The sequence below is a fragment of the Hemitrygon akajei genome, chromosome 10 (assembly GCF_048418815.1).
Source record: "Hemitrygon akajei chromosome 10, sHemAka1.3, whole genome shotgun sequence".
Classification (NCBI taxonomy): Eukaryota; Metazoa; Chordata; class Chondrichthyes; order Myliobatiformes; family Dasyatidae; genus Hemitrygon; species Hemitrygon akajei.
Window position 1 is genome coordinate 178118434 of NC_133133.1, and position 27187 is coordinate 178145620.

Sequence of the window (27187 nt, forward strand, 5' to 3'; positions counted from 1 at the left end):
GGAACTCACCCCCCGGTCAGTGTCCACTACCCGATACACTGAGGGGACTCACCCCCCGGTCAGTGTCCACTACCCGATACCCGATACACTGAGGGAACTCACCCCCCGGTCAGTGTCCACTACCTGATACCCGATACACTGAGGGAACTCACCCCCGGTCAGTGTCCACTACCCGATACACTGAGGGGACTCACCCCGGGTCAGTGTCCACTACCCGATACACTGAGGGAACTCACCCCCCGGTCAGTGTCCACTACCTGATACCCGATACACTGAGGGAACTCACCCCCGGTCAGTGTCCACTACCCGATACACTGAGGGGACTCACCCCGGTCAGTGTCCACTACCCGATACCCGAAACACTGAGGGGATTCACCCCCGGTCAGTGTCCACTACCCGATACCCGATACACTGAGGGAACTCACCCCCGGTCAGTGTCCACTACCCGATACACTGAGGGAACTCACCCCCGGTCAGTGTCCACTACCCGATACCCGATACACTGAGGGAACTCACCCCCGGTCAGTGTCCACTACCCGATACACTGAGGGAACTCACCCCCCGGTCAGTGTCCACTACCCGATACCCGATACACTGAGGGAACTCACCCCCCGGTCAGTGTCCACTACCCGATACCCGATACACTGAGGGAACTCACCCTCGGTCAGTTTCCACTACCCGATACCCGATACACTGAGGGAACTCACCCCCGGTCAGTGTCCACTACCCGATACACTGAGGGAACTCACCCCCGGTCAGTGTCCACTACCCGATACCCGATACACTGAGGGAACTCACCCCCGGTCAGTGTCCACTACCCGATACACTGAGGGGACTCACCCCCCGGTCAGTGTCCACTACCCGATACCCGATACACTGAGGGAACTCACCCCCCGGTCAGTGTCCACTACCTGATACCCGATACACTGAGGGAACTCACCCCCGGTCAGTGTCCACTACCTGATACCCGATACACTGAGGGAACTCACCCCCGGTCAGTGTCCACTACCCGATACACTGAGGGGACTCACCCCGGGTCAGTGTCCACTACCCGATACCCGAAACACTGAGGGGATTCACCCCCGGGTCAGTGTCCACTACCCGATACCCGATACACTGAGGGAACTCACCCCCGGTCAGTGTCCACTACCCGATACCCGATACACTGAGGGAACTCACCCCCGGTCAGTGTCCACTACCCGATACCCGATACACTGAGGGATCTCACCCCCGGTCAGTGTCCACTACCCGATACCCGATACACTGAGGGAATTCACCCCCGGTCAGTGTACACTAGCCGATACCCGATACACTGATGGAACTCACCCCCGGTCAGTGTCCACTACCCGATACACTGAGGGAACTCACCCCGGTCAGTGTCCACTACCCGATACCCGATACACTGAGGGAACTCACCCTCGGTCAGTTTCCACTACCCGATACCCGATACACTGAGGGAACTCAACCCCGGTCAGTGTCCACTACCCGATACCCGATACACTGAGGGAACTCAACCCCGGTCAGTGTCCACTACCCGATACCCGATACACTGAGGGAACTCAACCCCGGTCAGTGTACACTACCCGATACCCGATACACTGAGGGAACTCACCCCCGGTCAGTGTACACTACCCGATACCCGATACACTGAGGGAACTCACCCCCGGTCAGTGTCCACTACCCGATACCCGATACACTGAGGGAACTCACCCCCCGGTCAGTGTCCACTACCCGATACCCGATACACTGAGGGAACTCACCCCCCGGTCAGTGTCCACTACCTGATACCCGATACACTGAGGGAACTCACCCCCCGGTCAGTGTCCACTACCTGATACCCGATACACTGAGGGAACTCACCCTCGGTCAGTGTCCACTACCCGATACACTGAGGGAATTCACCCCCGGTCAGTGTACACTAGCCGATACCCGATACACTGAGGGAACTCACCCTCGGTCAGTGTCCACTACCCGATACCCGATACACTGAGGGAACTCACCCTCGGTCAGTGTCCACTACCCGATACCCGATACACTGAGGGAACTCACCCTCGGTCAGTGTCCACTACCCGATACCCGATACACTGAGGGGACTCACCCCCGGTCAGTGTCCACTACCCGATACCCAATACACTTGAGGGAACTCACCCCCGGTCAGTGTCCACTACCCGATACCCAATACACTGAGGGAACTCACCCCCGGTCAGTGTCCACTACCCGATACACTGAGGGGACTCACCCCGGGTCAGTGTCCACTACCCGATACCCGAAACACTGAGGGGATTCACCCCCGGTCAGTGTCCACTACCCGATACCCGATACACTGAGGGAACTCACCCCCGGTCAGTGTACACTACCCGATACCCGATACACTGAGGGAACTCACCCCCGGTCAGTGTCCACTACCCGATACCCGATACACTGAGGGAACTCACCCCCGGTCAGTGTCCACTACCCGATACCCGATACACTGAGGGAACTCACCCCCCGGTCAGTGTCCACTACCCGATACACTGAGGGAACTCACCCCCGGTCAGTGTCCACTACCCGATACACTGAGGGAACTCACCCCCGGTCAGTGTCCACTACCCGATACCCGATACACTGAGGGAACTCACCCTCGGTCAGTGTCCACTACCCGATACACTGAGGGAACTCAACCCCGGTCAGTGTCCACTACCCGATACCCGATACACTGAGGGAACTCACCCCCGGTCAGTGTACACTACCCGATACCCGATACACTGAGGGAACTCACCCCCGGTCAGTGTCCACTACCCGATTCCCGATACACTGAGGGAACTCACCCCCCGGTCAGTGTCCACTACCCGATACCCGATACACTGAGGGAACTCACCCCCGGTCAGTGTCCACTACCCGATTCCCGATACACTGAGGGAACTCACCCCCGGTCAGTGTCCACTACCCGATACACTGAGGGGACTCACCCCGGGTCAGTGTCCACTACCCGATACACTGAGGGGACTCACCCCGGGTCAGTGTCCACTACCCGATACACTGAGGGGACTCACCCCGGGTCAGTGTCCACTACCCGATACCCGAAACACTGAGGGGATTCACCCCCGGTCAGTGTCCACTACCCGATACCCGATACACTGAGGGAACTCACCCTCGGTCAGTTTCCACTACCCGATACCCGATACACTGAGGGAACTCACCCCCGGTCAGTGTCCACTACCCGATACCCGATACACTGAGGGAACTCACCCCCGGTCAGTGTCCACTACCCGATACACTGAGGGGACTCACCCCCCGGTCAGTGTCCACTACCCGATACCCGATACACTGAGGGAACTCACCCCCCGGTCAGTGTCCACAACCTGATACCCGATACACTGAGGGAACTCACCCCCCGGTCAGTGTCCACTACCCGATACACTGAGGGGACTCACCCCCCGGTCAGTGTCCACTACCCGATACCCGATACACTGAGGGAACTCACCCCCCGGTCAGTGTCCACTACCTGATACCCGATACACTGAGGGAACTCACCCCCGGTCAGTGTCCACTACCCGATACACTGAGGGGACTCACCCCGGGTCAGTGTCCACTACCCGATACACTGAGGGAACTCACCCCCCGGTCAGTGTCCACTACCTGATACCCGATACACTGAGGGAACTCACCCCCGGTCAGTGTCCACTACCCGATACACTGAGGGGACTCACCCCGGTCAGTGTCCACTACCCGATACCCGAAACACTGAGGGGATTCACCCCCGGTCAGTGTCCACTACCCGATACCCGATACACTGAGGGAACTCACCCCCGGTCAGTGTCCACTACCCGATACACTGAGGGAACTCACCCCCGGTCAGTGTCCACTACCCGATACCCGATACACTGAGGGAACTCACCCCCGGTCAGTGTCCACTACCCGATACACTGAGGGAACTCACCCCCCGGTCAGTGTCCACTACCCGATACCCGATACACTGAGGGAACTCACCCCCCGGTCAGTGTCCACTACCCGATACCCGATACACTGAGGGAACTCACCCTCGGTCAGTTTCCACTACCCGATACCCGATACACTGAGGGAACTCACCCCCGGTCAGTGTCCACTACCCGATACACTGAGGGAACTCACCCCCGGTCAGTGTCCACTACCCGATACCCGATACACTGAGGGAACTCACCCCCGGTCAGTGTCCACTACCCGATACACTGAGGGGACTCACCCCCCGGTCAGTGTCCACTACCCGATACCCGATACACTGAGGGAACTCACCCCCCGGTCAGTGTCCACTACCTGATACCCGATACACTGAGGGAACTCACCCCCGGTCAGTGTCCACTACCTGATACCCGATACACTGAGGGAACTCACCCCCGGTCAGTGTCCACTACCCGATACACTGAGGGGACTCACCCCGGGTCAGTGTCCACTACCCGATACCCGAAACACTGAGGGGATTCACCCCCGGGTCAGTGTCCACTACCCGATACCCGATACACTGAGGGAACTCACCCCCGGTCAGTGTCCACTACCCGATACCCGATACACTGAGGGAACTCACCCCCGGTCAGTGTCCACTACCCGATACCCGATACACTGAGGGATCTCACCCCCGGTCAGTGTCCACTACCCGATACCCGATACACTGAGGGAATTCACCCCCGGTCAGTGTACACTAGCCGATACCCGATACACTGATGGAACTCACCCCCGGTCAGTGTCCACTACCCGATACACTGAGGGAACTCACCCCGGTCAGTGTCCACTACCCGATACCCGATACACTGAGGGAACTCACCCTCGGTCAGTTTCCACTACCCGATACCCGATACACTGAGGGAACTCAACCCCGGTCAGTGTCCACTACCCGATACCCGATACACTGAGGGAACTCAACCCCGGTCAGTGTCCACTACCCGATACCCGATACACTGAGGGAACTCAACCCCGGTCAGTGTACACTACCCGATACCCGATACACTGAGGGAACTCACCCCCGGTCAGTGTACACTACCCGATACCCGATACACTGAGGGAACTCACCCCCGGTCAGTGTCCACTACCCGATACCCGATACACTGAGGGAACTCACCCCCCGGTCAGTGTCCACTACCCGATACCCGATACACTGAGGGAACTCACCCCCCGGTCAGTGTCCACTACCTGATACCCGATACACTGAGGGAACTCACCCCCCGGTCAGTGTCCACTACCTGATACCCGATACACTGAGGGAACTCACCCTCGGTCAGTGTCCACTACCCGATACACTGAGGGAATTCACCCCCGGTCAGTGTACACTAGCCGATACCCGATACACTGAGGGAACTCACCCTCGGTCAGTGTCCACTACCCGATACCCGATACACTGAGGGAACTCACCCTCGGTCAGTGTCCACTACCCGATACCCGATACACTGAGGGAACTCACCCTCGGTCAGTGTCCACTACCCGATACCCGATACACTGAGGGGACTCACCCCCGGTCAGTGTCCACTACCCGATACCCAATACACTTGAGGGAACTCACCCCCGGTCAGTGTCCACTACCCGATACCCAATACACTGAGGGAACTCACCCCCGGTCAGTGTCCACTACCCGATACACTGAGGGGACTCACCCCGGGTCAGTGTCCACTACCCGATACCCGAAACACTGAGGGGATTCACCCCCGGTCAGTGTCCACTACCCGATACCCGATACACTGAGGGAACTCACCCCCGGTCAGTGTACACTACCCGATACCCGATACACTGAGGGAACTCACCCCCGGTCAGTGTCCACTACCCGATACCCGATACACTGAGGGAACTCACCCCCGGTCAGTGTCCACTACCCGATACCCGATACACTGAGGGAACTCACCCCCCGGTCAGTGTCCACTACCCGATACACTGAGGGGACTCACCCCCCGGTCAGTGTCCACTACCCGATACACTGAGGGAACTCACCCCCAGTCAGTGTCCACTACCTGATACCCGATACACTGAGGGAACTCACCCCCGGTCAGTGTCCACTACCCGATACCCGATACACTGAGGGAACTCACCCCCGGTCAGTGTCCACTACCCGATACCCGATACACTGAGGGAACTCACCCTCGGTCAGTGTCCACTACCCGATACCCGATACACTGAGGGAACTCACCCCCGGTCAGTGTCCACTACCCGATACCCGATACACTGAGGGGACTCACCCCCGGTCAGTGTCCACTACCCGATACCCAATACACTTGAGGGAACTCACCCCCGGTCAGTGTCCACTACCCGATACCCAATACACTGAGGGAACTCACCCCCGGTCAGTGTCCACTACCCGATACACTGAGGGAACTCACCCCCGGTCAGTGTCCACTACCCGATACACTGAGGGGACTCACCCCGGGTCAGTGTCCACTACCCGATACCCGAAACACTGAGGGAACTCACCCCCCGGTCAGTGTCCACTACCCGATACCCGATACACTGAGGGAACTCACCCTCGGTCAGTTTCCACTACCCGATACCCGATACACTGAGGGAACTCACCCCCGGTCAGTGTCCACTACCCGATACACTGAGGGAACTCACCCTCGGTCAGTTTCCACTACCCGATACCCGATACACTGAGGGAACTCACCCCCGGTCAGTGTCCACTACCCGATACCCGATACACTGAGGGATCTCACCCCCGGTCAGTGTCCACTACCCGATACCCGATACACTGAGGGAATTCACCCCCGGTCAGTGTCCACTACCCGATACCCGATACACTGAGGGAACTCACCCCCGGTCAGTGTCCACTATCCAATACCCGATACACTGAGGGAACTCACCCCCCCAGTCAGTGTCCACTACCCGATACCCGATACACTGAGGGAACTCACCCCCCGTTCACTGTCCACTACCCGATACCCGATACACTGAGGGAACTCACCCTCGGTCAGTGTCCACTACCCGATACCCGATACACTGAGGGAACTCACCCCCCTGGTCACTGTCCACTACCCGATACCCGATACACTGAGGGAACTCACCCCCGGTCAGTGTCCACTACCCGATACCCGATACACTGAGGGAACTCACCCCCGGTCAGTGTCCACTACCCGATACCCGATACACTGAGGGAACTCACCCCCGGTCAGTGTCCACTACCCGATACCCGATACACTGAGGGAACTCACCCCCGGTCAGTGTCCACTACCCGATACCCGATACACTGAGGGAACTCACCCCCGGTCAGTGTCCACTACCCGATACACTGAGGGAACTCACCCCCGGTCAGTGTCCACTACCCGATACCCGATACACTGAGGGAACTCACCCTCGGTCAGTGTCCACTACCCGATACCCGATACACTGAGGGAACTCACCCCCGGTCAGTGTCCACTACCCGATACCCGATACACTGAGGGGACTCACCCCGGTCAGTGTCCACTAACCGATACCCGATACACTGAGGGGATTCACCCCCGGTCAGTGTCCACTACCCGATACCCGATACACTGAGGGAACTCACCCCCGGTCAGTGTCCACTACCTGATATAGAAACATAGAAAATAGGTGCAGGAGTAGGCCATTTGGCCCTTCAAGCCTGCACCGCCATTCAGTATGATCTTGGCTGATCATCCAACTCAGAACCCTGTACCTGCTTTCTCTGCATACCCCCTGATCCCTTTAGCCACAAGGGCCATATCTAACTCCCTCTTAAATATAGCCAATGAACTGGCCTCAACAGCTGGAACTCACCTGGTCTACTCCAACTAACACTCTCAAGGATGATGAGGATAACAGAGGGTCTTTCCTCCAATTCATTCAGCACCAGTTGGAAATTTATCACCAGTCACTGGTCACTGGGTTTAATTCCTGGACAGAGAGACTTCAGCTGAAGAATTTGCAGAGGAGCTTTGAGGCTTAGGGTCACACTGCCTTCTCATGGCCTACATGTACTTAGAAACATACAGTGAAATATGTCATTTATATTAACGACCAGCGTCTCCGTGGATGTACTGGGGGCAGCCTGTGTCATTCCCCTGCCAACCTACCATATCTACAATGTTCAGCAGAACATAACAGAATACAAAAGCAAGAGTTGGTGTTCATCGTTCACAATTGTATCCAGGCATTTTCTGTGTCTCTCGTGATAATACTTAATACTCTGTTAACATGGAGGTTGCTAGGTTCTTTATTGCTCAGGACACTAATTGTTACATAGAGGAGGCAGGAGAAAGGGGTTGTGAGGCATAATATATCAGCTGTGATGAAAGGGTGGGGTAGTCTCCATAGGCCGAATGGCCTAATAGTTCTCCTATACCTAACAATCTTATTATTAAAGCAGCTTTTCAGAATCTGAGTGCTTACTGTTCCAATCAGGAGGGGTTATTGTTCGCCAAGTTAAAAGGGATTACGAGGTTATAAAACCATAAGATATAGGAGCAGAATTAGGCCATTTGGCCTATGGAGACCTACTCCACCCTTTCAAGTCTACCCTGCCATTTCATCATGGCTGATCCATTTTTTCCCTCTCAGCCCCCATCTCCTGCCTTCTCCCCATAACCCTTCATGCCCTGACCAATCAAGAATACATCAAGATTGCCTTAAAGGTACATAAAGACTTGACCACCACAGCTGCCTGTGGCAACCAATTCCATGGATTCCACAGATTCCTCCTCATCTCCAGTCTAAAGGACGCCTCTCTATTCTGAGGCTATACCCTCTGGTCTTAGACTGTCCCACCATAGGAAACATCCTCTCCATATCTGCTCTATCAAGGCCTTTCACCATTTACTAGGTTTTAATGGGGTCGCTCCTCATTCTTCTGAATTCTAGTGAATACAGGCTCAGAGCCATCAAACACTCTTCACGTGACAAACCATGAAAACCTACAGAGGTACAGAGGAGATGTCAGGGTAAGTTTTTTATGCAGAGAGTGGTGAGTGCATGGAATGGACTGCTGGCAGCGGTGGTGGAGGTGGAAACACAGGGTCACTTAAGAGACTGCTGGACAGCTTAAAAAAATAGAGGACTATGGGTAAGCCTAGGTCGATGTGAGGTAAGGACATGCTCGGTACAGCTTTGTGGGCAGAAGGGCCTGTATTGTGCTGTAGGTTTTCTATGTTTCTAACCTGGAATCATTTTCATAAACCTCCTTTAACCCCTCTCCAGTTTCAGCACATCCTTTCTAACACAAGGGGCCCAAACCTGCTCACAATACTACCAAGTGAGGCCTTACCAGTGCTTTATAAAGTTCAACACTACATCCTTGCTTTTATATCCTACTCCCCTTGAAATGATTGTTAACATTGCATTTGCCTTCCTCACCACAGACTCAACCTGCAAAGTAACCTTCAGGGAATCGTGCGCAAGGACTACAATGTCCTTTCATGCCTCAGATTTTTGAATTTTCTCTCCATTTAGAAAATAGTCAACCCTTCCATTTATTCTATTGAAGTGCATGGCCGTACACTCCCTGACACTGTGTTCCATCAGCCATTTCTTTGTCCATTCTCCTAATCTGTCTGTCCTTTGGTAGCTTCTCTACTCCCTCAAAACAACCTGCCTCTCCACATATTTTCATATCATCTTCAAACTTTGCAACAAACCCATCAATTCCATCATCCAAATCATTGACATAGAAGTGAGAAGAACTGATCCCAACACAGACCCCTGTGGGACACCACTAGTCACCGGCAGCCAGTCAGAAAAGGCTCCCTTTATTTCCAGTCATTGCCAGTCATTGCCTCCCGCTAATCAGCCACCGCTTTATCCATGCTAGAATCTTTCCTCTAACACCATGGGCTCTTAACTTGTTAAGTAGCCTCATGTGTGACCTCTTGTCAAAGGTATTCTAAAATCCAAGTACACAACATCAACTGATTCTCCTCTGTCTATCCTGCCTGTTATTTCTTCAAAGTTTGTCAGGCAAGATTTTCCCTTCAGGAAACCATGCTCACTACAGCCTATTAGTTCATGTGCTTCCAAATACTCAGAGACCTCATCCTTAATCATTTTCTCCAACTTCCTCCCAGCCACTGAGGTCAGAAACTGGCCTATAGTTTCCTTTCTTCTGCCTCTCTCCCTTCCTTAAAAATGAAGTGATATTTGCAATTTTCCAGTCTTTTGGAATCTAGTGATTCTTGAAAGATCATTACTAATGCCTCCACAATCTTTTATAGAAACATAGAAAACCTACAGCACAATACAGGCCCTTCAGCCCACAAAGTTGTCCCTACCTTAGAAATTACTAGGATTACCCATAGCCCTCTATTTTACTAAGCTCCATGTACCTATCCAAAAGTCTCTTAAAAGACCCTATCATATCCACCTCTACCACTGTTGCCGGCAGCCCATTCCACACACTCACACTCTGAGTAAAAAACTTACCCCTGATATCTCCTCTGCACCTGCTCCCCAGCACCTTAAACCCATGTCCTCTTGTGGCAACTATTTCAGCCCTGGGGGAAAAAACCTCTGACTATCCACATGATCAGTGCCTCTCATCATCTTATACACCTCTATCAGGTCACCTCTCATCCTCCATCGCTCCAAGGAGAAAAGATTGTTTTCATGAGGCATGCTCCCCAATCCAGGCAACATCCTTGTAAATCTCCTCTGCACCCTTTCTATAATTTCCATATCCTTCCTGTAGAGAGGCGACCAGAACTGAGCACAGTACTCCAAGTGGGGTCTGACCAGGGTCCTATATAGCTGCAACATTACCTCTCGGCTCCTAAATTCAATTCCACGATTGATGAAGGCCAATACACCTATGCCTTCTTAACCACAGAGTTAACTGCACAGCTGTTTTGAATGTCCTATGGACTCGGACCCCAAGATCCATCTGATCCTCCACACTGCCAAGAGTCTTACCATTAATACTATATTCTGCCATCATACTTGACCTACCAAAATGAACCATTTCACATTTATCTGGGTTGAACTCCATCTGCCACTTCTCAACCTAGTTTTGCATCCTATTAATTTCCTGCTGTAACCTCTGACAGTCCTCCACACGATCCACAACACCCCCAACCTTTGTGTCATCGGCAAATTTACTAACCCATCCCTCCACTTCCTCATCCAGGTCATTTATAAAAATCACGAAGAGTAAGGGTCCCGGAACAGATCCCTGAGGCACACTACTGGTCACCATATAGAATATGACCTGTCTACAACCACTCTTTGCCTTCTGTGGGCCAGTTCTGGATCCACAAAGCAACATCCCCTTGGATCCCATGCCTCCTTACTTTCTCAATGAGCCTTGCATGGGGTACCTTATTAAATGCCTTGCTGAAATGCATATACCTGTAGACTGCATATACTGCTCTTCCTTCATCAATGTGTTTAGTCACATCCTCAAGAAATTCGATCAGGCTTGTAAGGCACAACCTGCCCTTGACAAAGCCATGCTGACTATTCCTAATCATATTATACATCTATAAACCTTGCCTCTCAGGATCTTCCCCATTAACTTACCAACCACTGACGTAAGACTCACTTGTCTATAATTTCCTGGGCTATCTCTACTCTCTTGAATAAAGGAACAACATCCGCAACCCTCCAATCCTCCAGAACCTCTCCCGACCCCATTGATGATTCAAAGATCATTGCCAGAGGCTCAGCAATCTCCTCCCTCACCTCCCACAGTAGCCTGAGGTACATTTCATCCGGTCCCGGCAACTTATCCAACTTGATGCTTTCCAAAAGCTCCAGCACATCCTCTTTCTTAATATCTACATGCTCAAGCTTTTCAGTCTGCTGCAAGTCATCACTACAATCACCAAGATCCTTTCCCGTAGTGAATACCGAAGTAAAGTATTCATTAAGTACCTCTGCTATTTCCTCTGGTTCCATACACACTTCCCCACTGTCACACTCGATAGGACCTGTTCTTTTACACCTTATCCTCTTGCTCTTCACAGACTTGTAGAATGCCTAGGGGTTTTCCTTAATCCTGCCTGCCAAGACCTTCTCATGGCCCCTTCTGGCTCTCCTAATTTCTTTTTTAAGCTCCTTCCTGTTAGCCTTATAATCTTCTAGATCTCTAACATTACCTAGCTCTCTGAACCTTTTGTAAGCTTTTCTTTTCTTCTTGACTAGATTTATTACAGCCATTGTACACCACGGTTCCTGTACTCTACCATAACTTCCTTGTCTCATTGGAACATACCTATACAGAACTCCACACAAATATCCCCTGAACATTTGCCACATTTCTTCCGTACTTTTCCCTGAGAACATCTGTTCCCAATTTAAGCCTCCAATTTCCTGCCTGATTGGCTCATAATTCCCCATACTCCAATTAAACTCATCCGTTCCTATCTCCCTCCAATGCTATTGTAAAGGAGATAGAATTATGATGACAATCTCCAAAATGCTCTCTCACTGAGAGATCTGACACCTGACCAGGTTCATTTCCCAATACCAAATCAAGTACAGTCTCTCCTCTTGTAGGCTTATCTACATATTGTGTCAAGAAACCTTCCTGAACACACCTGACAAATTCCACCCCATCTAAACCCCTTGCTCTAGGGAGATGCCAATCAATATTTGGGAAATTAAAATCTCCCATCAATCACCTCATTGAGAACCTGGGGTGTACACCATCTGGTCCAGGTGACTTATCTACCTTCAGACCTTTCAGTTTCCCAAGATCCTTTTCTCTAGTTATGGTAACTTCACTCACTTCATGACCCCAACACCTGGAACTTCCACCATACTGCTAGTGTTCTCGACAGTGAATCTATGCAAAATATTTATCCTGTTCGTCCGCCATTTCGTTATCCCCCATTATTACTTCTCCAGCATCGATTTTCACTTTTGCCTGTATGGAACACTTAATGTATCTGAAGAAACTTTGGTATCTTCTTTAATACGATTGGCTAGCTTACATTCCTATTCCATTTTTACCTTCTTAATGACTTTCTCTTGTTGGCCATGGTTGTATCACATGGTTGGACTTCTTGTTACTGCGTGAGGTTTCGGGGTTTCAGACACTGAACGACTCCCTGCTCTCTGCGCTCTTTGAACCTGCTGCACCCCCCCCCCCCCCCTACCTTCAATTGGCTTGCCATGTGTCCTTAGATTCAGCTGTCCTCTACCGGTGGTTTTTAGCAGCGGGTTTATTTTTCATATGTTTATCTCTGCTTTCTTTTGCCGTTTTACAGTCTGGATTTGGGCAAAGGTCTTTTAAGTTTACGGGATTTTAATTGTTGGTTAATAAAGAATTTCCAGATCATTTGTTATCAAGTCATAACGTTTTTAAAAATAATTGTTCACTGTTATCGACCAAAAGTGGCATCACATTTCTCAGTGAAGGTCAGTCGAAGCAGCATTAGCACGCTGGACGTGGGGCTATTCGTTTTCGAGTTTGTGGTCACCGCTGCCCTCTAGTGGCGAGTTATCTGCAACGCAGCGTGGAACCTCGGCCTTCATCGTACGTACCGAGTGTCTGTCTCTGTCTCTGTCTCCCTCTCTCTCTCTCTCACACACACACACACCAACTCAGGGAGGGTAGTGATATCTAAGACCCTCAGTGACATTTGTAAGTATTGACAGCAGTTTGAAGTTATACTGGTGACAGAGCCACCCTGAACTGAGGGTTGACTTCATTCACCAATCAGCGTTTCAGCCTCAATCACTGTCCCAAAATCTCTGGGGCACCCCACACTAAATCCCACTGGTAAATAATCCCACAAGTTGCTGCCCTCCCATGCGCAGCCAGAACCATGGTAGGTATGAAAAGATGGAGACCATTTGGCCTATTGGGACCTCCCCAGATCCCAGCAGAACAGACCCATCATCTTATTCACCTCTCCCACATTCCCCCCAGATATTGCCCCTCAGCCACACACCAGAGTGAGTTAATGCACCAAGTTGTGCGAGTCTGGGATGTGGAGGGTTCTGGAGTGGTAATTCCCCAGTCCCTCTGTTCTCCAGTCCCTCTACTCCCTAGTCCCTCAGTTCCCCAGTCCCTCCGTTCCCCGGGGGCTCAGTTCCCCAGACCCTCTGTTCCTTGGACCTCCCTGGGCCCCACCATCCACTATGACCTGGTCTCATTAATTCTCACATTAATGAGGTTAAGTTCTACCTCTCCTATTTGCCAGCTGTCAGAGGGAAGAGTTAGATTGATCTAAAGGCCAACACAACATGGTGGGCTGAAGGGCCGCACTGTTCTACGTTCTATATTGTACATTCTAATGCCATGTTGACTATGCCCAATCAGCCCCTGCCTTTCCACTGTGCATAAGTAGGAGACAGGGGAGAGGGTTAACCAGGGATTGGAGGGAGGTGGAAAAGGGTGAGAGACGGGTCAGGTCTCAGGGATTGGGGGAGAGAGACCATGGGACTGCTGTGGATGGGGTCATGGAAGTGGTTGCAGTTAACAACACGAAACATGAATAAACAAATTGCCCCCACATTCAGTGCTTTGTTCCCACTTCTCAACAGTGACCTTTATTTCACTTTATGGAAGAATTCTGACCTGTTCAGACATGGAGAGGGTCAGGGTGGGATCTCTGGCTCACATACACACTCAGCCTTAGACCAGACACTCCGGGCTGGAGGCACCCCGTGACTTCGATGCTTGTTCTGGGTGGAGATGCAGGAGGAGTTTCAGAGGGATTTGGGTTGGGTGGTGGTTCAGAAGGTTCAGGGGTTCCAGGTTGTTCTGACGGGGTGTTTATGGGGTAGGGGTAAAGAGTTTCAAACCCCAGGCTGTGTCTGAAGGCTGACTCTGGGTTAGGGTTGAGTTGGGAACGATGGAGTGAGAGAAGGTCCCATTATCTGTGACCATGGCCCTGAAAAGTACAGTTTAGAATGGGGTAATGCTGGGTGCTATAGAGTGGACCAGCTCAGGGAGTCTGTAAGAGGAATGCTGGGGAGTTGTGTGTGAAAAAAACAATGTTTTCAAGCTGGGCCTAAAGTGAAGACAGAGCTAGAAGCAGCTGCCCTGTGTAATAGCTGAAAGTGATGAGAAGTGGACTGTGGGGGACTGGGAACTGAAAGATGTGGCTGGACAGGATGATGTTGGAGGTGGCGAGAGTGATGGCTCCAGCCACTGCACACCAGCTGTAGCACTGGTGAGTATTCTTCCACCAAGCCAAGGCTCTCCAGATCATCAGCAAGATGGACAGTATGTAGGCAAGCACCACTGGCTCAGAAACAGCCTGGACTGCGGGAGGGGCCAGGTAATACACAGCCCCAGCCACCACACAGGTTAGTGCCCCCAGGCACTTGTGGTCTACCTTCAACCCAAACGCCACAGCAAAGAGGCAGTAGGCAATCCCAAAGGCAAGGACACCATGGGTGAAGCAGTGTTCTTTGTAGAGCTGGCAGACGTCACCTGCAGAGAGAAACCCTGACATTATCCTGTGTCAAATGGCAATCAGATATACACAAACCCTTTCCAGAGGTGAGTGGCAGATAGAGGGAAAGACAGATAGATAAAGATAGAGATATAGAAGTAGAGAGATAGAGTCAGAAAGAGGTAGATAAAGAAAGAGAGGGAGGGAGGTGGAGAGGGGAAAAGGAGAGAGGGATGGGAGAAGTGGATTCTAAGAATACAAAGACTCATATGTCCCTTTGTACCTCTGATTTTTGAATTTTCTCTGCATTTAGAAAATAATCCATGCCTTTATTCCTTCTACCAAAGTTCATAACCATACACTTCCATAACAGTATTCCATTTGCTACTTCTTTGCCCATTCCCCCAAGCTGTCAAAGTCCATCTGCAGGCTTCCTGTTTTCTCAACAGTACCTGCCCTTTCACCTATCTTCATATTGTCCGCAAACTTGGCCACAAAGCCATCAATTCCATCATCCAAATCATTGACATTAAACATGAAAAGAAGTGGTCCTAACACTGACCCCTGTGGAACACCACTAGTCACCAGTAGCCACACAGATGGCCTCCTTTATTCACATTCTTTGCCTGCTGCCAATCAGCTAATCTTCTATCCATGCTAAGACCATAAGACCATAAGACATAGGAGCAGAATTAGGCCATCTGGCCCATCGAGTGTGCTCCACCATTCAATCATGGCTGACTTTTTTTTATCTCCTCCTCAACCCCAGTTCCTCGCCTTCTCCCCATAACCTTTGATGCCACGTCCAATCAAGAACCTATCAAACTCTGCCTTAAATATACCCAACAACCTGTCCTTGACAGCTGCATGTGGCAACAAATTCCACAAATTCACCACCCTTCGGCTAAAGCAGTTTCTCCGCATCTCTGTTTTGAAAGGGCACCTTTCTATTCTGAAGCTGTACCCCTTTGTACTAGACTCTCCCACCATGGGAAACATCCTTTCCACATCTACTCTGTCCAGACCTTTCAACATTCGAAAGGTTTCAATGAGATGCCCCCTCACCCTTCTGAATTCCAGCGAGTGCAGACCCAGAGCCATCAAACATTCCTTGTATAAGCCTTACATCCCCAAAATCAGCCTTATGAACATCCTCTGGACTCTCTCCAATGCCAGCACATCTTTTCTAAGATGAGGAGCCCAAAACTGTTCACAATACTCAAGGCAAGGCCTCACCAGTGCCTTATAAAGCCTCAGCATCACATCCCTGCTCTTGTATTCTAGACCTCTTGAAATGAATGTTAACATTGCAACCTGCCAGTTAACCTTCAGAGTGTTCTGCACAAGGACTCCCAAGTCCCTTTGCATCTCAGATTCCTGGATTTTCTCCCTGTTTAGAAAATAGTCTGCACATTCATTTCTACTACCAAAGTGCATGACCTTGCATTTTCCAACATTGTATTTCATTTGTCACTTTCTTGCCCATTCTCCTAATCTATTTAAGTCCTTCTGCATCCTACCTGTTTCCTCAACACTACCTGCCCCTCCACCAATCTTTGTATCATCTGCAAACTTGGCAACAAAGCCATCTATTCCATCATCTAAATCATTTATATACAGCATAAAATGAAGTGGTCCCAACACTGACCCCCAGGTAATACCACTAGTCGCTGACAGCCAACCAGAAAAGGATCCTTTTATTCCCACTCACAGCCTCCTACCAATCAGCCAATGCTCTAACCATGTTAGTAAATTTCCTGTAATACTTTCCCCTTAAGAGTAACTTTCCTCTTAACTTGGTAAGCAGCCTCATGCGTGGCACCTTGTCAAAGGCTTTCTGAAAACCCAAGTACATAACATGCAGTGACTGTCTTTTGTCTATCCTGCCTGTTTCCAGTGTAGGAATGGCTAACATGAAAGGGCATAATTTTAAGTTATAGAGTGGATGTCAGAGTAACTTCTTTACAGAGAGGGGTGGGTGTGAGGAACACTCTGCCAGGGGTGGTTGTAGAGGTAGATTCATTACGGGCATTTAAGAAACTTTTGGATAGGCACATGGATGATAGAAAAATGGAAGGTTTTATAGGAGGGAGGGTTAGATTGATCATAGAATAGGTTAAAAAGTCGGGACAATATCATAGGCAAGGGCCTGTCCTGTGCTGTACTGTTCAATGTTCAATATTCCAAGTCTCCAAGTGTATCCAGCTATAGCTAGTAAGAGAACCTTGCCAAGGAAGCAGCTTATAAAATTCCCTAAAACAACAATGAATCAAGGGGATTGGGAAATTTCGGAATTCAGCAAAAGAGATCAAAGGGATTAATAAATAAAGAGAATGTAAAATAAAGAACTTATTTAACAATAAACATTAATATTGGGAACAAAACATCTGTCTATATATTTTAAAAATTAGATGCTTCATCAAGCATTAATACGGGTGCCATACAGAGAGACTGTGTAGACAAGAACAAGACTGAAATTTCCCTGGATTGATGACCTGCATCTGAAGAGTTTGAAGGAGGTGGCAATGGAAATATTGGGAATTCTTCTAGAACTCCACAGATTCCAGAATTGCCCCCACATGTTGGAAGGAAGCAAATATAAACCCATTATTTTGATCTACTTACTTAATTTAATTAAAAATATATTTCTTACTGTAATTGATAGTTTTGTATTATTATGTATTGCAATGTACTGCTGCTACAAAACAACACATTTCACGGCATGTGTCAGTGATTCAGATGAGTGATGGTAGGAGCGAGAACCGACATCAGTGGGAAATTGCAGAATTTATTACAAAGGAGCAAGGGAAACAGATGTCATTGAGCAGAGGCAAAGGGGGTAAATGGTGGCTGACGAATCAGCAGGGGATGTGGATAACAGTAATACACAGGGGCTTTCAGAAGGCCTTCTGTCCCTGCAATTCAGGCCCAAGGCCCCTCTTGTGATTATTTAAAGTTGGAGGGTGGCCAACATAATTAAAGCTCTTAAAAGAAGAAGGGGGTGGACGCAGTATTTTGAAGAGCAGCATACCTGACAACAGGCAGTGAGCCTGATGACAGACAATATACATGAGAACAATAAGTGAGCCTGATGACAGACAGTGTGCCTGACAACAAGCAGTGAGCAGGATGACAGACAGTGTGCCTGACAACAGGCAGTGAGCCTGATGACAGACAATATACATGAGAACAATAAGTGAGCCTGATGACAGACAGTGTGCCTGACAACAAGCAGTGAGCAGGATGACAGACAGTGTGCCTGACAACAGGCAGTGAGTCTGATGACAAACAGTGTGCCTGACAACAGGCAGTGAGTCTGATGACAGTGTGCCTAACAAATTGTGAACCTGGTGACAGTGTGCCTGACAATAGGCAGTGAGTCTAATGACAGACAGTGTACATGACAACAGGCAGAGAGCCTGATGACAGACAGTGTACTGGACAACAGGCAGTGTATCTGAAGACAGAGAGTGTACCTGCCAAGCAATGAGTCTGATGACAGACAGTGTGCCTGACAACAGGCAGAGAGCCTGATGATGGATAGTGTACCTGACAACAAACAGTGAGCCCCATAACAGACAGTGTACCTGACAACAGGCAGTGTGCTTGATGATAGACAGTGTACCGGACAACAGGCAGTGTGCCTGATGACAGACAGTGTACATGACAACAGGCAGTGGGTCTGTTTTCAATGTACCTGACAACAAGCAGTGAGTTTGATGACAGACAGTGTACATGACAACAGGCAGTGGGTCTGATGACAGACAGTGTACCTGACAACAAGCAGTAAGCTTGATGACAGACAGTGTATCTGACAACAGGCAGTGAGCCCAATGACAGAGTATCTGATGACAAACAGTGTACCCGACAACAGGCAGTGTGCCCGATGACAGACAGTGTACCTGACAACGAACAGTAAGCCTGATGACAGACAGTGTACATGACAACAAGCAGTGAGCAGGATGACAGACAGTGTGCCTGACAACAGGCAGTGAGTCTGATGACAGACAGTGTGCCTGACAACAAGCAGTAAGCCTGATGACAGTGTGCCTAACAAATTGTGAGCCTGGTGACAGTGTGCCTGACAATAGGCAGTGAGTCTAATGACAGACAGTGTACATGACAACAGGCAGAGAGCCTGATGACAGACAGTGTACTGGACAACAGGCAGTGTGTCTGAAGACAGAGAGTGTACCTGCCAAGCAATGAGTCTGATGACAGACAGTGTACCTGACAACAAGCAGTAAGCTTGATGACAGACAGTGTATCTGACAACAGGCAGTGAGCCCAATGACAGAGTATCTGATGACAAACAGTGTACCCGACAACAGGCAGTGTGCCTGATGACAGACAGTGTACCTGACAACGAACAGTAAGCCTGATGACAGACAGTGTACATGACAACAAGCAGTGAGCAGGATGACAGACAGTGTGCCTGACAACAGGCAGTGAGTCTGATGACAGACAGTGTGCCTGACAACAAGCAGTAAGCCTGATGACAGTGTGCCTAACAAATTGTGAGCCTGGTGACAGTGTGCCTGACAATAGGCAGTGAGTCTAATGACAGACAGTGTACATGACAACAGGCAGAGAGCCTGATGACAGACAGTGTACTGGACAACAGGCAGTGTGTCTGAAGACAGAGAGTGTACCTGCCAAGCAATGAGTCTGATGACAGACAGTATGCCTGACAACAAACAGTGAGCCCGATGACAGACAGTGTACCTAACAACAGGCAGTGTGCTTGATGATAGACAGTGTACCTGACAACAGGCAATGAGAGGGAAAATGGATCAGCCATGATGAAATGGTGGAGCAGACTCAATGGGCCTTGTGGTCTAATTCTTCTCCTCTGTCTTGTAGTCTTATGGTCTATGTATTGAAATGTCACATGATTACTTCAGCAGATCCTGTTTTCTATCTGGTCAGAAGAAGTGAACAGGAAATAATTTATGTGTCAAGAAGGCAAAAATCAAGATTGAAGATTTACACCTAATACATATATCTCCTTTAGAACAATTCAATATCAGAGCAATAAAATGCTTTTTATTTCAAATTTTTAAAAACAGACAGCAGTGGGAACAGCGGGTGGTTTGTGAATCTGTGCAATTCATTACCACAGATGGTCGTGGTGGCCAAGTCATAGTGCATATTTAAACCAAGGATGACAGGTTCTTGATTAGCCAGGATGTTAAAGGTTACCAGAAAAAGGCAGGAGAATGTGGTTAAGAAGGAAAATAAATCAGCCATGATGGAATGGTGAAGCAGACGATGGGCTGAATGGCCTAATTCTGCTCCTATATCTTATGGTCTTAATGTGGGCTGCAAAGCTTGGAGAGTTGGGTGCGTGGGGGGGTGGGAACCAACAATTAGGAGCAGAGGCTGCAGAATATAGCTCTGGCCAGGTAACTGCATACCTCCAGCATTACCAAAAGGCCTTCAAAGTCACAATACCTGCCGAACGGTAGCTCACCTGCAGCAGCAAAACCCATAGCTACTGCCAGCCTGAAGGAGAAGTCATTTCCATGCTGTTGCTCCAAGATCAGAATGATGAGGACCAGGATGGGCAGACACTCAAGGAAGACCTTCAGCTGGTCTGGGGGTTGCTCTGGTAACCCGTACTCATACCTGACCACTAGAGCCAACGCATATGGCACCAGCATCTGCAGTCAGAGAGAAGCATCAATATCCAACATGGAGCAGCACAGGAACCTCCAACAGGAGGCCAATTTAAACAACATCCATATTCCTCAATCCCCTGCTCTTCTTGAATCAAAATGTCTCATAAACATTGCCATTGTAACTCAGTGTACACAGCTTCTCCCTCTCACCAACCAAACTTCATCATAACTCAGGGATAATCTGATGTCAGCTCCTCTATGTGGACAGATTGGAAAGGAGGGGGGATATTGCAGGATGTGCAGGGTGGGGACAGATCAGGGAGGGAGGGGCTGACTGCATGATGTTCGGGGTAGTGCAGTCCTGATGAAAGGTCTCGGCCCAAATCATTGACTGTTTACTCTTTTCCATGGATTCTCTCCGGCCTGCTGAGTTCCTCCAGCATTTTGTTTGTGTTGCTTTTGATTTCCAGCTTCTGCAGATTTTTCGTGTTTGTCACTCTCATTCTCCTACATTCCAAGGAATAAAGACCCAGCCTAGCCAACTTCTCCCTATAACTCAGACCCTTGAGTCTAGAAAACATCCTTGTAAGTGTTATCTGCACTCTTTCCAGTTTAAAACATCTTTCCTATAACAGGGTGATCAAAACTCTGCACAGAGTGGCCTCACCAATGTCTTGTCCAATGTAAACATGATGTTCCAATTCCCTTACTCAATGCCATATTTGATGAAGAACACTGTGCCAAAAGCCTTTTGTATCATCCAGTCTACCTATAATGCCACTTAACAAAATATGCTCTGTAACCCCAAGGTCCTGTTCTTCTGTTATTCTTTAGTGTCCCACCATTCACAGTATAAATTATATACCGGTCCCATGGAATCCAAGATTGCTGGTGAGGTGGCTTCAAAACTGGCTCAGAGGTAAGAAGCAAAGGAGGGGCTTTCACTCAGGTGCACTACCCACTACCCGAATAGAAAATGGAGCAGCAAAAAAGAGCATTAACCAGCAACCAATTGGTGTTTGGGATTGATTAGCATGAACAAATTAAAGGAAGGCAGGGGCAAGTATAGTGGCCATTGTCTTAGCAGCTGTCATCTGAGCGGACAGAGTCAGAGTGGTGATCTTTAGCTCTTTGAGGCTTCAGAGAAGGTTGAAGGTTGCTTCTCAGAGTAGAGGCTAGTGACTAGTAGCATGTCACAAGGTGTATGGTTGGGACCCTTGTTAATATTATCTGTATAAGTAACTCTAGGAAGCATCCTCTCCACATCCTTTCAATAGGCCTTGCAATATATTTCATAGGGTTCGATCCCCCCTCATTCTGCTCAACTCCAACAAGCAGTACTTAGAGTATCAGTACAGGACTTGGAGAATATAGAGATATGGGAATAGAAACAATGGAACTGATATTCTTAATATCCAGAAATCTACCCATCTCCACATCGGGAGTTTTGAGAGGAAGATATTTCACTCAGGTCTACTGCCCAAGAACAAAAGGGAGCAGCAGGTCACTCTAGTAAGAAAGTGTGTTGCCTAGTAACCAATCAATGTTTGGGATTGATTAGTCAGAGCAAATAAAAGGAAGGCAGGGCAAGTGCAGCAGCCATTGTCTTAGCGGCTGTCATCTGAGTGGACTGAGTCAGGGAGAAAACAGGGAATTATAGACCGGTTAGCCTGACGTCAGTGGTGGGAAAAATGCTGGAGTCAATTATAAAAGAGGAAATTACAACACATTTGGATAGCAGTAGAAGGATCAGTCCGAGTCAGCATGGATTTATGAAGGGAAAATCATGCTTAACTAATCTTCTGGAGTTTTTTGAGGATGTAACTATGAAAATGGACAAGTGAGAGCCAGTGGATGTAGTGTATCTGGACTTTCTGAAAGCCTTTGATAAAGTCCCACATAAGAGATTAGTGGGCAAAATTAAGGCACATGGTATTGGGGACAGAGTACTGACATGGATTGAGAATTGGCTGGCTGACAGGAAACAAAGAGTATCGATTAATGGGTCCCTTTCGGAATGGCAGGCTGTGACCAGTGGGGTACCGCAAGGTTCGGTGCTGGGACCGCAGCTGTTTACAATATACATTAATAATTTAGATGAAGGGATTAAAAGTAACATTAGCAAATTTGCCGATGACACAAAGCTGAGTGGCAGTGTGAAATGTCGGGAGGATGTTATGAGAATGCAGGGTGACTTGGACAGGTTGGGTGAGTGGGCGAATGTATGGCAGATGCAGTTTAATGTGGATAAATGTGAGGTTATCCACTTTGGTGGCAGGAACAGGAAGGCAGATTATCTAAATGGACTCAAGTTAGGAAAAGGGGAAGTACAATGAGATCTAGGTGTTCTTGTACATCAGTCAATGAAAGCAAGCATGCAGGTACAGCAGGCAGTGAAGAAAGCTAATGGCATGCTGGCCTTTATAACAAGAGGAATTGAGTATAGGAGTAAAGAGGTCCTTCTGCAGCTGTACAGGGCCCTGGTGAGACCCCACCTGGAGTATTGTGTGCAGATTTGGTCTCCAAATTTGAGGAAGGACATTCTTGCTATTGAGGGAGTGCAGCGCAGGTTCACAAGGTTAATTCCCGGAATGGCGGGACTGTCACATGTTGAAAGATTGGAGCGACTGGGCTTGTATACACTGGAATTTAGAAGAATGAGAGGGGATTTGATTGAAGCATATAAGATTATTAAGGGATTGGACACGCTGGAGGCAGGAAGCATGTTCCCACTGATGGGTGAGTCTAGAACTAGAGGCCACAGTTTAAGAATAAGGGGTAGGCCATTTAGAACAGAGATGTGGAAAAACTTTTTCACCCAGAGAGTGGTGGATATGTGGAATGCTCTGCCCCAGATGATGGTGGAGGCCAAGTCTCTGGATGCATTCAAGAGAGAGTTAGATAGAGCTCTTATAGATAGCGGGGTCAAGGGATATGGGGAGAGGGCAGGAACAGGGTACTGATTGTGTATGATCAGCCATGATCACAGTGATTGGCGGTGCTGGCTAGAAGGGCCGAATGGCCTACTCCTGCACCTACTGTCTATTGTCTATTGGTGAATTTGAGGCTTTAGCTCTTCGAGGCTTCAGAGAAGACAGGCTTCAATCAGAGAAAGCAAAGAAAACTCTAGGTTAAGTTTTTTTTCCTTCCCTTCTTTATATCTGTAGAGATGTCAGGCAGGATAGTGGAAAGCCCCTCTTGCAGATGTGGGAAGGCAGGGAGACCTCCAGTGTCCCTGACCACACAACTGCGAGAAGTGCATCCAGCTGCAGCTTCTAACAATCCACAGTTAAAACGTTGAAGCCAGGACTGCATGAACTTTGGATCCTTCAGGAAGCTGAGGGGTGATAGGTGGGACATATAGCGAGGTAGTTACACCCAAGGTGAAGAACAAAGAAAGGGGCAAAGAGTTAAGGAGCCAGTGCAGAGTACCCTGTGACCATCCCTCTCAACTACAAGTATATAACTTTGGACACTGTCGGTGGGGTGGGGGATGCAGGTGACCTAAGAGGAAAGTCACAGTGGTCAGGACTCTGGTACTGAGTCTGCTTCTGTGACTTAGAAGGGAGTGGACAGAAGAGGTACACTGTGATGATACGGGTTTCATTAGTTAGGGGAACGGACAAGAGGTTCTGTGGGCGAGAATGAGATTTCTAGATGGTATGTTGCCTTCTGGGTGCCAGGGTCCAGGATGTCTCAGATCGAGGCCTCAGCATTCTTAAGTGGGAGGGTAAACAGCCAGAAGAGGGGTGAACTAATTGAAACCTATCAAATAGTGAAAGGCCATGATAAGACTGGATGTGGAGAGGATGTTTCCTGTGGTGGGAGAGTCTAAGACTAGAGGACACAGTTGGAACAGAGATGTGGAGGAATTTCTTTGGCCAGTGAGTGGTGAATCTGTGGAATTTGTTGCCACAGGCAGCTGTGGAGGCCAAGTCTGTATGTATATTTAAGGCACAGATTGATAGATTCTTGATTGGTCAGGGAATGAAGGGATATGGAGAGGAGAGAGGAGACTGAGGATGAGAGGGAAAATGGATCAGCCATTATGAAATAGCAGAGCAGACTCAATGGGACAAATAGCCCAATTCATCTCCTATATCTTATGGTCTGCAGCTGTGGTCCATGTAGGTGGCAATGACATGAGTAGGCCATATGACTAAGTTCTACATAGGGAGACCCTTAGATCACCCAGGTCCCTTTGAGCACTTACAGTTCCCAACTCCTACCTTTTGAAAGTAAACAATAATTCGGTTTATTTCCTGTCAAACTGGATGAGTTCACATTTTCCACATCTGGCATGGACACATGGAGCTACACAGCACTGAAACAGGCCCTTCAGACCAACTGATTTATGTCAAGCCAGCAACCCATCTGAGTCAGTCCCATTTGCCTGTATTTGACCCATAACCTTAAACCTTTCCTGTTCATGTACCTGTCCAAGTGTCCTGAAGTGTTGTTAATGTGCCTGACTCAACTACTTCCTCTGGCACCTTGTTCTGTATTGTAACCACTGTCTGGGTGGGAAAAGATCCCCAGGACCTATTAAGTCTTTCCCCCCCCCCCCCTCCCTCACATCTGACCCTGAGAGAGGACTGGCCATCCACCATAGCGATCCCCAATCTGATCACTCACACCCTCAACTTTCCACAATTCTGTCTCCACAGGCCACTCCTTTACGTCTCCACCCCACTCCCTCCATCCCTCCTCCAACTCGCCTTTCCCTCTCTTTCCTTTCCTTCCTTCATCATCCCGCTCCTCCACCTCTTCACCAATCTGCTCCCTCTTATCTCCACCCAGCTCCCTCCCTCCGTTCTCCACCCCACCCCGTCCCCTCTCTCCACCCCTGCCGTTCCTTCCAGAGGACAGCCCCCTCTTCCTGCCGCTGTTTGATGTCACGGTCACAGCGGAATCGGTGACCGGTACGGAATGCGTACAGTGCGGGGGAACGTCTCCCTGGTGACTGCTTTAAGTCCGGGGCTGGACCGTGCGGGTGGGATTTACAGCGCTCACCCCTCCCGGAGCCGGACGCCTCAGCCCAAAGGCTGCAGGCGGGGCCCCAGGATTACACCCCCAGCACCGCCACGCCGGGAAGTGGCCAGTCCGACCCACCTGGGGCAACTTCATTGCTGCCGGTCGCGGTCCGGGGGGGAGGGGGGTTTTGGGGGGGACACCGTTCCCAGGGCGACGGTGCTACAGCTCCAACAGAGACAGAACCTGCCCGTTGAAACTGCGTCACTAAACCGATTCCCGGGGTCGGGGCATCAGCGCAGAGGGGCGGCGTGAATCTATGGGGTTAGGCTTTTGGATGTAGAGAGTTTCCTATGGTGATGGAGTCGAGGACCAGAGGGCACAGCCTTAGAATAGAGGGACATTCATTTAGAACAGAGAGGAGTTATTTCTTTACCAGCAACGTGTGAAACTGAGGAATTTGTTGCCACAGACGACGTGGCCAAGTCATTGAGTGTATTTAAAGCGGAGGTTGATGGTTCTTGATTAGTGATGGCATCAAGGTTACAAGGAGAAGGCAGAAGAAAAGGGTTGAGAGGGAAAATAGATCAGTCAAGTTGGAATGCCGGAGCAGAATCTATGGGCCGAAGGGTCTACTTCTGCTCCTGTCTTATGGGTCAGTGCATCATCGATGATCAGTGAGTCGGGGGAGGACCATGACACCATCTGTCAGCTTCCTGCTCTTTGTGACGTCCACCTCTCTCGTTTGGGAGAGCAGACAGTCACTCCCACAACAGAAGGCAGTATGTACAGTACAGGCAAGCGATCGGGAGACGGTAGTGTCCAACACCAGTGGCCACTCTTCCTGCTCTGTAACCACTTCCAGTCTGCAGAACGAACTCTCCAACGCCACCAGCCTTCATCAAGGAAATTCACAAGCTGATTACCCAAATCGTCCATTTCTCTCAATTAATGTCATGGTTTTATCTAGGAAACAATTGAAATGTTTAAAATATGTCTCAAGTATTAATATAGTGACCATGTCTGTACACAAATCATCACTGCGTAGAGCTAGACCCTTTCAGCATTCATCTGTAGGATGGAGTTAGTACTGCCAGTTCACAACTGCCCTCGCGAAGGCGGGCAGGCAGTGAGCTACCACGACGGCAGTCCTCTTGGTAAAGGTGCTCCCAACAGTGATGGTAGCGAACATGTTCCAGGATTCGGATCCACTAACAGTGAAGGAACAGCGATTTATCTGCAAGCGGTTAGTCGTGTCCTTATAGGTAGAATCATTGCCATGGCTGCACTGAATTCATCTTTATCCTAAGGCAATGTGAAACTACACAGGAA

General features: G+C 49.5%; 2 protein-coding genes across 2 annotated transcripts in view; one reads left to right on the forward strand and one right to left on the reverse strand.

The window, feature by feature from the left end:
* LOC140735013 (tetraspanin-9-like) overlaps positions 1-17873 on the forward strand; it is a 161609-nt gene extending 143736 nt beyond the window's left edge. The window contains exon 7 of the mRNA XM_073059843.1: positions 17675-17873. Within this exon, the coding sequence (XP_072915944.1) occupies positions 17675-17722 (48 nt within the window). The 3' untranslated portion in view covers positions 17723-17873. The remainder of the gene's footprint in view (positions 1-17674) is intronic.
* LOC140735014 (lysoplasmalogenase TMEM86A-like) lies at positions 14877-20926 on the reverse strand. The gene is made up of 2 exons (XM_073059846.1): positions 20737-20926; positions 14877-15301 (listed from the first exon to the last, which is right to left on the reverse strand). The coding sequence occupies exons 1-2, from the start codon at positions 20924-20926 to the stop codon at positions 14877-14879; spliced, it is 615 nt and encodes a 204-aa protein (XP_072915947.1).
* Positions 20927-27187: the final 6261 nt, after the last annotated feature.